Source organism: Molothrus ater, chromosome 6, assembly GCF_012460135.2.
Source record: "Molothrus ater isolate BHLD 08-10-18 breed brown headed cowbird chromosome 6, BPBGC_Mater_1.1, whole genome shotgun sequence".
NCBI classification, from domain to species: domain Eukaryota; kingdom Metazoa; phylum Chordata; class Aves; order Passeriformes; family Icteridae; genus Molothrus; species Molothrus ater.
This window is the reverse complement of record NC_050483.2, coordinates 61,986,854-62,000,220: the sequence shown is the minus strand read 5'-3', so window position 1 is coordinate 62,000,220 and position 13,367 is coordinate 61,986,854. Positions and strand designations below refer to the sequence as shown.

Here is a 13,367-nt window from a genome sequence, read left to right as displayed (position 1 = left end):
GGGCTGGAATAGAATTGCCAGAATTGCCATTCAATAAATATTTATTTATTGAATAAATAGGAATAATCCATTGTTACAATATTTCCGGAGACATTTTAAGTAGATTTCTGGTTTTAGCCATGGAATAAAATAGAATCACAGCACAGTTTGGGATGGAAGGGATCTTTAAGATCATTTATGAAATCCATAAAATATTCCTAATTGTTCAAACTCCAGTGTCCAACCTGGCAATGCCCAAGGCCAGGTTGGACACTGGAGTTTGAAGCTACCTGGGACAGTGGGAGGTGTCCCTGCCATGGCAGGGCTGGGATGGGACTTAAGGTCCCTTCCAGCCCAAACCATTCTGTGATTCTGTTTTCATTTTAATGCCACACAGGTTCTACACACAGAAGATAAAAGGAGACCTATAAATAAACAATATCATACACTAATTTTTAGACTAAACTCTAGGAATAATCAAAGCAAGCAGACAGAAGTTGAACTGAGCTGCCCCTGTATGAGCATCAGCAGCATGTGCATGTTGAGGATATTTGTGCATCCTAACAGCATCTGGGAAGCCAGATGGAGGAGTGTCTAGAGTAACAGATGAGTGTTGTTACTCAGGGCTAAACACACACTGGGTTCTGCACGTGTCTTTCTGTACCTGTCAGGACATTTCCTCCCCACCAACTCCACTGCTGGGATCAGTGTTGGAAGCCTGACTTAGGCCTGGCTTTATTGGTTTAGTTGGATGCTTTTCAGTGGGCTAAAGGGACACTAAAGGGATTAAGCATTTGTTACACTATAGCCCTCTTAGGGCAGGGCAGCTGTGCTGCTGCTGGAGTGCCTGAACACTTGGGAAACACGGGGTGCATGGAAGTAGCACTGGAAAACTGTGAGCTTTGGAGAAGCCTGTTCTTGTGCACTGGGCTTTTTGGGGCCTTTGGCCAGGTTGTAAACAGGGTTTGTGGGACAAATCTGATTACTGCAATTATGGCAGAGTTAGTGCTCAGGCCAAACTAAGTCTGTGGAAAAATCCTGACCACCTAAGGCTGGGAAGCAAAGAGGAAAAACAGGATTAAGATGCATTAGTGCAGGTTATTGTCCTTGCTGCAGCGAGGTGGAAAGCAGGTACATGTGATGTTGGAATACAAGCTGTGTCTTGGGGTGGTTCTGCAGGAAATGGGACACGCTGCTGTGCCTGTGCCCGTCCCTCTCTGCTCCTGTCTCCCAGTTCCCATCCCTTCCACACAGATCCTGGACATGCTGGCCAGTCCTTCACCCAGTTTGGTCTCCTCAGAGGTGAATCCAAGTGTTCCTGGGATCCAAGTGCCATTGGAGTGAGAGCAGTGAGAGAGACTGCAGCCCCTGTTCCACACCTGGGGGTCCATCCCATTCCTGTCCCTCTCTGCTGGCTCAGCCCTTGCTCCATTCCAGATCCCAGGGGATTTTCCACTCCTCAGTTCCTGGGTGGATCCAGGGTTATCCTGGGGCAGGAGGGTGTGGGAAGGGACCCCCAAGGATCATGGAGTCCAACTCCTGACCCTGCACAGGACACCCCAACAATCCCACCTGTGCCTGAGAGCCTTGTCCAAGTGCTCTGGCAGGAATTTGGGGACTTAACCTAAAAACATCCTGATTATGGAGAACCTTGCACTGAGGCAGAGCACTGGCACAGTAACACAGCACTCAGAATTCAGCACAGCTCCCTTTGGAAAATCCTGTGTCTCAAATAAAACCCATGAGCTGCTCATGTTCTGTTGTGTAGGATCTATAAAAATAAAATCATTTCAAAGGGCTCACCCCCCTTCACCTGTGCTGGGTTTTGGTTGCAGGTGCTGGAAGCATTTGCTGGGCGCCTGATTAAGGTGGGAGTTTTATCCAGGAGGGATATTCCCAGCCTGACCAAGTACCAGATCATCCTGGCAAGGGATCAGTACAGGAAGAACCCCTCTGCACAACATGCAGTAAGTTCTTTATTTATTTCATGCTATTAAAGTGGGGAATAAATAGGAATAATCCATTGTTACAATATTTCCGGAGACATTTTAAGTAGATTTCTGGTTTTAGCCATGGAATAAAATAGAATCACAGCATAGTTTGGGATGGAAGAGCTCTTTAAGATCATTTATGAAATCTATAAAATATTCCTGATTGTTCCACATTTCTGGATGCCAATATAGAAGAGTTAAGGAAAAGATCAGGCACTCTATTTAAGTGAAATTGCTCTGAGAACTTACATTGTAATCACTGATAGCCAAGTTTTCATTTTCCCCTCAAAGGTATATTCCTGTTCCTGTTTTTTGGTAAATCCTCATGGAATGGTCAAATTTTGTAAACTTAAAGAAAATTGCCAAAAAAAAAAAGACTGTGTGCCTCAAAAAGAGCAGTGGGAAATCTCCTTCAGTGTAAGCAAGGCAATTTTCCTGACTTAACTCCATAGGCTGGGTGGATGTGCCAGAAATCCCTGGCTGCTGATGGTTCAGCTGTCAGAGTCTGAGGGTTGATGAGCTAATTTTGGGAGATAATGGAGGTATTTTGCAGAGCATTTTGGAGGTGGAGGAGGATTGCCTTCACTGAGCATTGTGCAGTCTGTCCCCTGAGGGCTCTGATGGACAGACTGCTCCCTGGGCATCACTTTGGGGTTTGCTCTGCTCCTCAGGTGTCACTCTGGTTTTGGGCAGGAATTGCAGTGGGATTCCTGCTCCTCAGCCACTTCCTAACTCCATCAGAATCTGCTTTTCTCCCCCAGGGAATCCATCAAGGCATCATTGAAGGCGACTTTGCCCTTTGTATCAGTCTGTACCACGGGTACGAGCTGCTGCTGCAGATGGGAATCCGCTCCTTATTCATCTACCTGTGGGGAATCATGGATGGATCCAAAGGTGAGATCTCCTCAGGAGCATCATTCCATTCAGCTCCCCTTCATTTGCCTTGCTGTATGGCTGGTTTGGCACAAAACACCTTAAGGAATGAGGGGCTGCAGATGGATTTGGTGTTTTGTTCCCAATATTCACAGAATCCCTGGGTTGGGAGAGACCTTCAAGATCATGGAGTCCAACCCAGCCCCAACAGCTCAACTGAACCCTGGCACCCAGTGCCACATCCAGGCTGCCATCCATGGTGACTCCACCACCTCCCTGGGCAGCCATTCCAGAACTTTATCTCCCTTTCTGTAAAAAACCTTTTCCTGCTATCCAGCCTGTATTTCCCTTGGCACAGCTCGAGGCTGTGTGCTCTGGTTCTGTCAGTTCCTGGAGACAGAGCCCAGCCCCAGCTGAGCACAGGCACCTTTCAGGAACTGTGAGAGTGATGGGGGCAGCCCTGAGTCTCCTTTGCTCCAGGCTGAGCACCCCCAGCTCCCTCAGGGCTTCCTCACAGGGTTTGTGCTCCCAGCCCCTCTCCAGCCTCGTTGCCTCCTCTGGACAGGCTCAAGCCTCTCAAAGGTTGAGAGGCTGGGCACAGTGAGGTTTGCTGAAGGCAGAGTTTGGGAAAGGAAATGGAATCCTGAGATGTTCCAACTCTCTCCAAAGGGTTGTCCCGCACCAAGAGCGAGCTGGGGCACAACCAGGACTTCATGGAGCTCTACCAGCAGCTTCAGGACATGTTCTCAGACACTGCTGTGACTCCTGAGAGTGGAAGTGCTGGCAAGAGCACAACAGGTCAGGATTCCCCCCTCAGGGACAGAATATTCCTGTTTAAAAGTTGTGCTGCCCTGGCTGCTGCTCTTTATTCCAGACTGAATTCCCAATGTTTTGTCTCTCCCTCCCTCTCACTCTTCCCTCTGTGGTTTTAGCTACTTTCAAGGAAGTTTTCTGTGTTTGAAGTTTTTAATTTGCTCTAAAATGAAGGTTAAAATACAACTGTTTCACTGTAAGGCTTTTCCAGTGTGACTCTAACAAAAGTAACAACACTTTCTCAAAAATTTGGTTTAACAAATGTTCTTCTGCCAGCATTTTATTGTTTTGTGTAGAACCAATATTTAAATATCAATGTCAGGATTTGGGTCTGACTCAGATAATTACAGTGGGAGGGAATGAAGTTTACTGAACCTTCCTGTTTGTTACAGGCTTATTTACATCTTTCATTACTTTATTTCCTTTCCAGCACTGGAAAAGAAAAAGGAATTTGTCTACAGCCATCCAAAATTGAAGAAATTGGAGGAGATTGTAATAGAACACTTCAGATCCTGGAAACAGGGAGGTTCTGGTGAGTACCAACAGCTCAGGAAAATCTGGAAATGGAAACAAGGAATATCCCTCTGATTGATTTCCTCCCTTGTGCTGCCTTATTGCTTTGTTTGTGCATCTTCCCCTCCAGAAGAACTTCACCATAAGATTTCTGTAAGATAAAACTTCCTATAAATTCTCCTTATTGATTTGATATAAACTGCTCTAACAGCTGAGTAAAACAGGGATAGGGAGCTCATTTCTACCACCTTTCCTGCTGGTCCTGTCCCAGTCTGTCCTGGCAGCCCCTCTCAGTCCCTGCTGCAGAGTTCCATGAGCTCATTTAAGGACCTCAAGCATGAAAATTCTGATATCCAGCCTGAGGATAAGAATTAACAACTCTGAGCATCAATTTGAAGTTCAGACCCTTCAGTTACATTCACCTCTCTCTCTCTCTCTCTTTTCTTTTTCATCTTGATGAAAACATCACCCGGATCTCCTTGGTTTTGGGATGTTTCAGATTCTTGATTCCAGCCTTTGGAATATTACATGAGTAATAACATTTGTTTGCATCTTGTTCACTTTTTATCTTGCCTGTTTGGGTCTTTGTGCTCTGTGAAGTTCTGATAATTTCTGACCTGCCCTTCTCTCCTTTTTTTTGTGTTTTTTTTTTTTTCTCTCTTGGATGCAGTGTTCTGAGCATACCTTTGAAACTACTGATGTTTTCTACCAGGAACTTTGTTTCCCAGTTCTGTGTTTGTAACTTTAGGATATGTCCCAATGCATTTCATGGAGTTCACTCCTTTTGTCCCCTTCCCATTCAGAGTTCTTTCTGTCCTCCCAGCCTCCCTCCTTTTGCTTCCACTATAAAAACCCTACATTTGAGATGAAGAGGGAAGGATGCATGCCCAAAGTCATCAGCCATACTGGAACAGCACCAGCCCTCTCTGTTCCATTCATTGCCCCTGCATCCCTGGCAGTGCCCAAGGCCAGGTTGGACACTGGGGCTTGGAGCAGCCTGGGACAGTGGGAGGTGTCCCTGCCATGGCAGGGGTGGGAATGGGATGGGATTTAAGGTCACTTCCAACCCAAACCAGTCTGGGATTCTGGGATTATGGTTCTGCTGTCCTGAGGGTCCTAAACCAGAGAAATTGAGATAACAGCATCGTGAACTTCATTCCAAAACACTTCCCATCCAACCCCAGCTTTTCAAAGTGACTTTAGTAAGGGTGCCTCAGATAAAGACATTCTCATTCTCCATGAGCATGAGAGCCTGCTTTGATCCAAAGACGAATTTTAAGGACGTGGATCTTGGAGCATTTTCTGCCCATTTGCTCTTCCCATTAAGTGAGACGAGAGCTGTGAATATGTAACTTGTGGAGGGTGCCCCATCCTTTTTTACTGATGATTCTATTAAAACCTGCCATTTTCCAATCCAGCAGGGGAGGACAGGAGTGAGGGCTCCCCTGGGGACACGAGGGTGATGATCTTCTCCTCGTTCCGGGACAGCGTGCAGGAGATCGCCGAGATGCTGGCGCGGCTCAGCCCGGCCGTGCGCGCCATGACCTTCGTGGGACACTCCTCGGGCAAGAGCACCAAGGGCTTCACCCAGAAGGAGCAGCTGGAGGTGAGGAGAGAGGAGGCTGGGACTAGGAATTAGTGATGATTAGTGATAGACATCAATTGTGTGAATAACTCCAGGAGTATGGGCTGTGTGGCAGTGGCTGAGCTGCAAGTGCCGTTGGTAAATCCCTGTGGAGTCCAGTGGTTTCCAGAGGATCCAAAATTATACTCACTGAGCAAAATAAACCAATAATTTATATATTCATATTATATATAAATAGAATGATTATAATTTATATTATTTATATTATATTAACAACTGCTGAATTAAAATGTCAAAAATCTGGGGAAATACGCGGATATGTGCTGTGGGAATTTTATTTTTCTTTTAGGTATGACAGATAAGATCTAGCATTAAATTCTGACCTAGCAAAGCTAAAAAAAAGACAACACCTAAAATATTTAACTGCTAAGTTGGGAGGATCAGTCTTACAAGAATACCATGGTTGGAGACAGAATAAGGTGTGCTTTTTTCCCTTATTTTAAAGAGTTGAAATGCTGATGCTGGTCACACTGGGGTGGTATTTGATCACTAGGTATCAGCTGGAAAATTTAAAAAGACAAAATATGTCCTTTTAGAATTGTCTTGGTTTGAAAAGCCAGGTGTCTGCTAAGGAAGGCAGGAGCCTCCCCTGAAATGGAAAATGTAAACCCCCTCATTATGAATTATTATAATTTTGAAATTAAGGGTCTCTCAGGCAAAGATGTGGGAGTAGGAATAACAGTTCTTTACTAGGGAAATTAAAAATACAAATGCAATAGTGCAAACCACAAAAAAACACCACTGAAAGAGTCAGAAGAGGAGCTGTCCCCTGTGGGTCAGGGGGTGGCACAGCCCCATCCCATGGGGGCTCAGCCCTCCTGCAGTGCCAGCTGTGGCTCTGCTGGAGCAGGGATCCTGCACAAGGGGGGAGTTTTCCTCTGCAGCTCCAGGGCTGCTGCAGATGGGCCTGGGCTCCCTCTGGCCATGCAGGGCAGCAGAAGCTGCTCCTCTGGCAATGCACTGGGCAAAGGCTGCTGGGCTGTCCCAAAGCTCAGATTGGATCCAGGTAGGAATGCTTGGCTCCTCCCCTGGGCGCAGCATCTCCCCATGGGATGATGGGATTGGATCAGCCCTGCAGGGACACTCAGTGGCCATGGACAGCAGAGATCTCCTGCAGGGAGGATTGGCTGTGGAGAGATAAAGAACAAACTGCCCATGAACAGCAGAGAACTGCCCTGTCCCTCACAGATCTTCCAGGCCAGGACAAGGATACAGCTCAGTTTTCCTGGCTGAGCTGCTGCTGCCATTCCCATTGTCCCTGCAGGTGGTGCGGCGATTCCGGGAGGGCGGCTACAACACCCTGGTGTCCACATGTGTGGGCGAGGAGGGGCTGGACATCGGCGAGGTGGATCTGATCGTGTGCTTCGACGCGCAGCGCAGCCCCGTGCGCCTGGTGCAGCGCATGGGCCGCACCGGCCGCCGCCGCCACGGCCGCATCGTCGTCATCCTGGCCCAGGGCCGCGAGGAGAGGGTGAGCCAGGGACAGCAGGGACAAAAACCTGCCTGGCCATGTGCAGTGCACAGGTTAGGGAGGGGAGGGCATGGGGTGGTGTGACCGTGTTCACAGGGGTCCCAGGATGAGGGAAGAGATGAGGATCTGACTCCATGTTTCAGAAGGTTTGATTTATTATTTTATGATATATATTATATTAAAACTATACTAAAAGAGTAGAAGAAAGGATTTCATCAGAAGGTGAGCTAAGAATAGAAAAAGAATGAATGATAACAAAGGTTTGTGTCTCACACAGAGAGTCTGAGCCAGCTGACTGTGATTGGCCATTAATTAGAAACAACCACATGAGCCCAATCCCAGGTGCACCTGTTGCATTCCACAGCAGCAGATAACCATTGGTTACATTTTGTTCCTGAGGCCTCTCAGCTTCTCAGGAGGAAAAACCCTAAGGAAAGGATTTTTCATAAAAGATGTCTGTGACAGGGTGGCACAAGGGGCAGGCAAAGGGCACTGCCCTACAGGGAAGATGGGTTTGGCCACCAGGGATTGCACAACCCATGAGGGAACAGGGAAAGGAGAAACCACGAGAATTTGGGATATAAGGGGAAAGGAACTGGGATGGATCATGGTGTTGTGCAAGATTACATGGGGAAGTTCTTTCTGTCTGCCCAGCTGGGGAAAACTCTCTGGTAGGTCTGTCCAAGGCAGTGCCCTGGGGATTTGCCCGAGGGGGAAGGATTCAGAGGATTCCACACTCCGGGAGCATCCCAGCACAGACACCCCAAAAACCCCACCCTGGGCATCCCTGGCAGTGCTGTCCAAACCCCCCTGGAGCTCTGGCAGCCTCGGGGCCGTGCCCATTCCCTGGGCAGCCTGGGCAGTGCCAGCACCCTCTGGGGAAGAGCCTTTCCCTGAGATCCAGCCTGAGCCTGCCTTGGCACAGCTCCAGCCCTTCCCTGGGTCCTGTCCCTGTCCCAGGGAGCAGAGCTCAGAGCTGTCCCTTGGGACAAAGCTGCAGCCCCCAGGGAGTCTCTGCTCAGTCTCCTCACTCACTGTTAGGAATCTCCAGCACAGAGCCCCTGAGTGGTTTGGGTTGGATGGGACCTGAAAGATCCTCCAGCTCTGCCTCCTGCCATGGCAGGGACACCTCCCACTGTCCCAGGGTGCCCCAGTGTCCAGCCTGGCCTTGGGCACTGCCAGGGATCCGGGGGCAGCCACAGCTGCTCTGGCAATCCCAGCCCAGCCAGGAATTCCCAATTCCCAATCTCCCACCCATCCCTGCCCTCTGGCACTGGGAGCCATTCCCTGGCTCCTGTCCCTCCATGCCTTGTCCCCAGTCCCTCTCCAGCTCTCCTGGAGCCCCTTCAGGCCCTGCCAGGGGCTCTGAGCTCTCCCTGGAGCCTTCTCCTCTCCAGGGGAGCATTCCCAGCTCTCCCAGCCTGCCATGTCACCAAGCATTAAACTGCAACTCCGAGATTCCAGGGCTTTCCAAGGGTGCAGAGGAGGGTGTGGGGTGGGGGCTGGAGCTGGGGGGGACACTGGGGGTGCTGCTGGTGACAGTGGCTGTTCAGGCTGGTGCTTACCGGGCTGGTGACGCCACTGGCACCCAGAGCTGGCTTTAGTGGCCGCGCTCTTGCGTGTGAGGATGAGGAGATCGGCTTAGGTGCAAATCCACTTTGGCTGGGCTCCTGCAGCCCAGCACTCAGGCAGAGAGCATAATTAATCATCTGTGAGTACAGACTGTCCCTTGGGACATCCATGTCCTGCTGGAGATGTGCTGGGAGCTGGGGGATCCCACCACAGCTGGGGCCTGGATGGGACAGGGCAGGATTGGGGCAGGACAGGCTGGGCACTCCCTGCTGCCATCCCCAGTGAAAGGGGGTGCACACCAATACATCCAAGATCTGTGTGAATCAATTCTAAACCCAAAATTTCAGATTCTTGGTATTATTTAATTTATTCCAGTCAGTGCTGTAGCTCTGGTTGGGATTTGTGGATGGCAGGGATTTAATTCTGAAGGAGACTGCAAAGAATCCTCGCTGGGGGGAAAAAAGTTTCCCCTTTGAAGGGATGGGAGTTAAAAATGATAAACCAGAGTGGAGCTTGTAAATAGATATTTTCTGGTGCTGCTTACGGAGGCTGGTTGCTATTGAAAGCTCTGCTCTGTAATGGGATATAAAACAGTCCCTTAAATTCCTTGGAGCTTCACTTAAGTACTTGGATTACTGTGCTGTCCAGATTTTCTCAGATATATTTGAAGCAGAATCTCCCCTCAGGTAGAACAGTCATTGTATACTTTTTTTTTTTAATTATTTTGAGGTCAGGAAATAAGTTTAATTGCAAACCAATATTGTCTTGGTGGGTTTGTTTGGTTTTCCTTGAGGGTGTCTTTTGGGGTTGTGGTTGGGATTTTAAATTCAGCAGAACTGGAAGGTGACTCAGTGTGGAGGTTCTTCCCCATCTCTTAGTTTGCAGCTAAATAATTCATGTCCATGTATTAATTTATGGGAATTTGTTTGGGGGTTTTTGTGTGGTTTTTTCCCTTTGTTTTAGTTTTGGGATTTTTTGCTTGCTTTAATTTTGGAGTTGTTTTTAATCAAACCACTTCAGGTCAATCACAAAGCTTTTGAAGATGTCTTACTGGGAGAAAGGAGTCAGTGCAGGTCTGGCAGTGTGACATTAGCAGGAATTTCTGTCAGCTCAGTGTTTATTCCCTGGCTCCCACGTGTTCCCAGGGCAGCCTCTCCACGTGGCAGCTCCCGTGAGCCCCAGGCCCCAGGCTTGGGATGTCCCTGGAGCTGCTGGGATGGGTCTGGGATGTCCCTGGAGCTGCTGGGATGGCTCTGGGATGTCCCCTGGAGTACTGGGATGGCTCTGGGATGTCCCTGGAGCTGCTGGGATGGCTCTGGGATGTCCCTGGGGCTGCTGGGATGGCTCTGGGATGTCCCTGTAACTGCTGGGATGGGTCTGGGATGTCCCTGGAGCTGCTGGGATGGGTCTGGGATGTCCCTGGAGCTGCTGGGATGGCTCTGGGATGTCCCTGTAACTGCTGGGATGGCTCTGGGATGTCCCTGGAGCTGCTGGGATGGCTCTGGGATGTCCCTGGAGCTGCTGGGATGGCTCTGGGATGTCCCTGTAACTGCTGGGATGGGTCTGGGATGTCCCTGGAGCTGCTGGGATGGGTCTGGGATGTCCCTGGAGCTGCTGGGATGGCTCTGGGATGTCCCTGTAACTGCTGGGATGGCTCTGGGATGTCCCTGGAGTACTGGGATGGCTCTGGGATGTCCCTGGAGCTGCTGGGATGGCTCTGGGATGTCCCTGAGGCTGCTGGGATGGGTCTGGGATGTCCCTGGAGCTGCTGGGATGGGTCTGGGATGTCCGTTGGAGTACTGGGATGGCTCTGGGATGTCCCTGGAGCTGCTGGGATGGGTCTGGGATGTCCCTGGAGTACTGGGATGGATCTGGGATGTCCCTGGGGCTGCTGGGATGGGTCCTGGGATGTCCCCTGGAGCTGCTGGGATGGGTCTGGGATGTCCCTGGAGTACTGGGATGGCTCTGGGATGTCCCCTGGAGTACTGGGATGGCTCTAGGATGTCCCCTGGAGTACTGGGATGGCTCTGGGATGTCCCTGGAGTACTGGGATGGCTCTGGGATGTCCCCTGTAACTGCTGGGATGGCTCTGGGATGTCCCTGGAGCTGCTGGGATGGGTCTGGGATGTCCCCTGGGGCTGCTGGGATGGCTCTGGGATGTCCCTGGAGCTGCTGGGATGGGTCTGGGATGTCCCCTGAGGCTGCTGGGATGGCTCTGGGATGTCCCCTGAGACTGCTGGGATGGGTCCTGGGATGTCCCTGGAGTACTGGGATGGCTCTGGGATGTCCCTGGAGTACTGGGATGGCTCTGGGATGTCCCCTGGAGTACTGGGATGGGTCTGGGATGTCCCTGGAGTACTGGGATGGCTCTGGGATGTCCCCTGGAGTACTGGGATGGCTCTGGGATGTCCCTGGAGCTGCTGGGATGGCTCTGGGATGTCCCTGGAGCTGCTGGGATGGGTCTGGGATGTCCCCTGGAGTACTGGGATGGCTCTGGGATGTCCCTGGAGTACTGGGATGGCTCTGGGATGTCCCCTGGAGTACTGGGATGGCTCTGGGATGTCCCTGGAGTACTGGGATGGCTCTGGGATGTCCCTGGAGTACTGGGATGGCTCTGGGATGTCCCCTGGAGTACTGGGATGGCTCTGGGGTGTCCCTGGAGCTGCTGGGATGGCTCTGGGATGTCCCCTGGAGTACTGGGATGGCTCTGGGATGTCCCTGGAGCTGCTGGGATGGCTCTGGGATGTCCCTGGAGCTGCTGGGATGGGTCTGGGATGTCCCCTGGAGTACTGGGATGGCTCTGGGATGTCCCTGTAACTGCTGGGATGGCTCTGGGATGTCCCTGGAGTACTGGGATGGCTCTGGGATGTCCCTGGAGCTGCTGGGATGGCTCTGGGATGTCCCCTGAGGCTGCTGGGATGGGTCTGGGATGTCCCCTGGAGTACTGGGATGGCTCTGGGATGTCCCTGGAGCTGCTGGGATGGCTCTGGGATGTCCCCTGGAGTACTGGGATGGCTCTGGGATGTCCCTGGAGTACTGGGATGGCTCTGGGATGTCCCCTGGAGTACTGGGATGGCTCTGGGATGTCCCTGGAGTACTGGGATGGCTCTGGGATGTCCCTGGAGTACTGGGATGGGTCTGGGATGTCCCTGGAGTACTGGGATGGCTCTGGGATGTCCCCTGGAGTACTGGGATGGCTCTGGGATGTCCCCTGGAGTACTGGGATGGGTCTGGGATGTCCCTGGAGCTGCTGGGATGGCTCTGGGATGTCCCTGGGGCTGCTGGGATGGCTCTGGGATGTCCCCTGGAGTACTGGGATGGGTCCTGGGATGTCCCCTGGAGTACTGGGATGGCTCTGGGATGTCCCCTGGAGTACTGGGATGGGTCTGGGATGTCCCTGGAGCTGCTGGGATGGCTCTGGGATGTCCCTGGAGTACTGGGATGGCTCTGGGGTGTCCCTGGAGTACTGGGATGGCTCTGGGATGTCCCTGGAGCTGCTCAGCCCAGGGAAGCACAGGGGAGGGAAAAGCCAGTGAAGTCACAACTCTGTGATGCTGCTAATTTGGTAACATCATGTTTTTCTGCCATAAGAACACCGGGGTTTGACTCTTCTAGGATTAAAAAGTTATTTTTTGGAATGCTTGAGGGGTTTATCAGAGCTGGCTGTGGGTCCCTTCCAGTTTTATTCAGGGAAATGATTTATTTAATGATTTATTTTGTTTATTTTTGCTCCCTGAAATGCTCTCTGTCAGGTGGCAGCTGCCCCCTGGGACACTCAGGGTCTCACAGGGGCTCAGGGAGGAGCAGAGCCCAAAACCTCCTTGGGGAGGCACTTCCAGAGGGAGGCCCCAGTTTCTCTCCTCACATTCCCCAGCTTTGCCATGGTTTCTCCATTGCACAATAAAAATGGGGTGTAATTAAAAGGACTCAGAGCACTCATGACATCAACAAATCATCTTAGGCTTTTTTTATTTTTTTGCTTGAGCTCCTTTCCCTGTTTCTGATGTAATCTAATTTACATCATCCCTGTATCAGTGACAGCTTGTAACTTCCCCCAGGCAAGGGCTGTGCTCCTTTCTCACTCTCCAGCGCTGTGCCTGCTTCTGGTCCATTAAAAAACCCCAAACCAAACAACTCCTTGCTGAGGGAACAGGAAATAATGAGAACCCCCACAGACACTGAGGTGTTCTTTTAGTTTTGATCAAATGCTGTGAAAAAACCAATCAATCAGCAGATGATTTATCCATTTACCTTCTCTTTCAGACCTACAACCAAAGCCAGTGTAACAAAAGGAGCATCCACAAAGCCATCTCAGGGAACAAAACCCTTCGTTTCTACCAGCACAGCCCACGGATGGTTCCAGAAGGCATCAATCCCAAAGTGCACAAAATGTTTATCGCTGCTGAGAAACAGGAGCAGAGCACCTCCAGGGTGCTTTCCAAAGAGAGGAGCTGCAGTTCCCTGCAGCACAAATCTGCTCTCCCTGCCTGTGTCACTGGTAAGAGGATTA

The 13,367-nt window shown here is 50.7% G+C and overlaps 1 protein-coding gene across 1 annotated transcript in view; it reads left to right on the top strand.

The window, feature by feature from the left end:
* FANCM (FA complementation group M) overlaps positions 1-13,367 on the top strand; it is a 60,776-nt gene that overhangs the window by 22,674 nt on the left and 24,735 nt on the right. Inside the window, exons 5-11 of the mRNA XM_036384840.2 lie at positions 1,815-1,946; positions 2,732-2,864; positions 3,513-3,641; positions 4,087-4,188; positions 5,588-5,775; positions 7,079-7,285; positions 13,121-13,355. Coding sequence (XP_036240733.1) covers positions 1,815-1,946; positions 2,732-2,864; positions 3,513-3,641; positions 4,087-4,188; positions 5,588-5,775; positions 7,079-7,285; positions 13,121-13,355 — 1,126 coding nt within the window. The remainder of the gene's footprint in view (positions 1-1,814; positions 1,947-2,731; positions 2,865-3,512; positions 3,642-4,086; positions 4,189-5,587; positions 5,776-7,078; positions 7,286-13,120; positions 13,356-13,367) is intronic.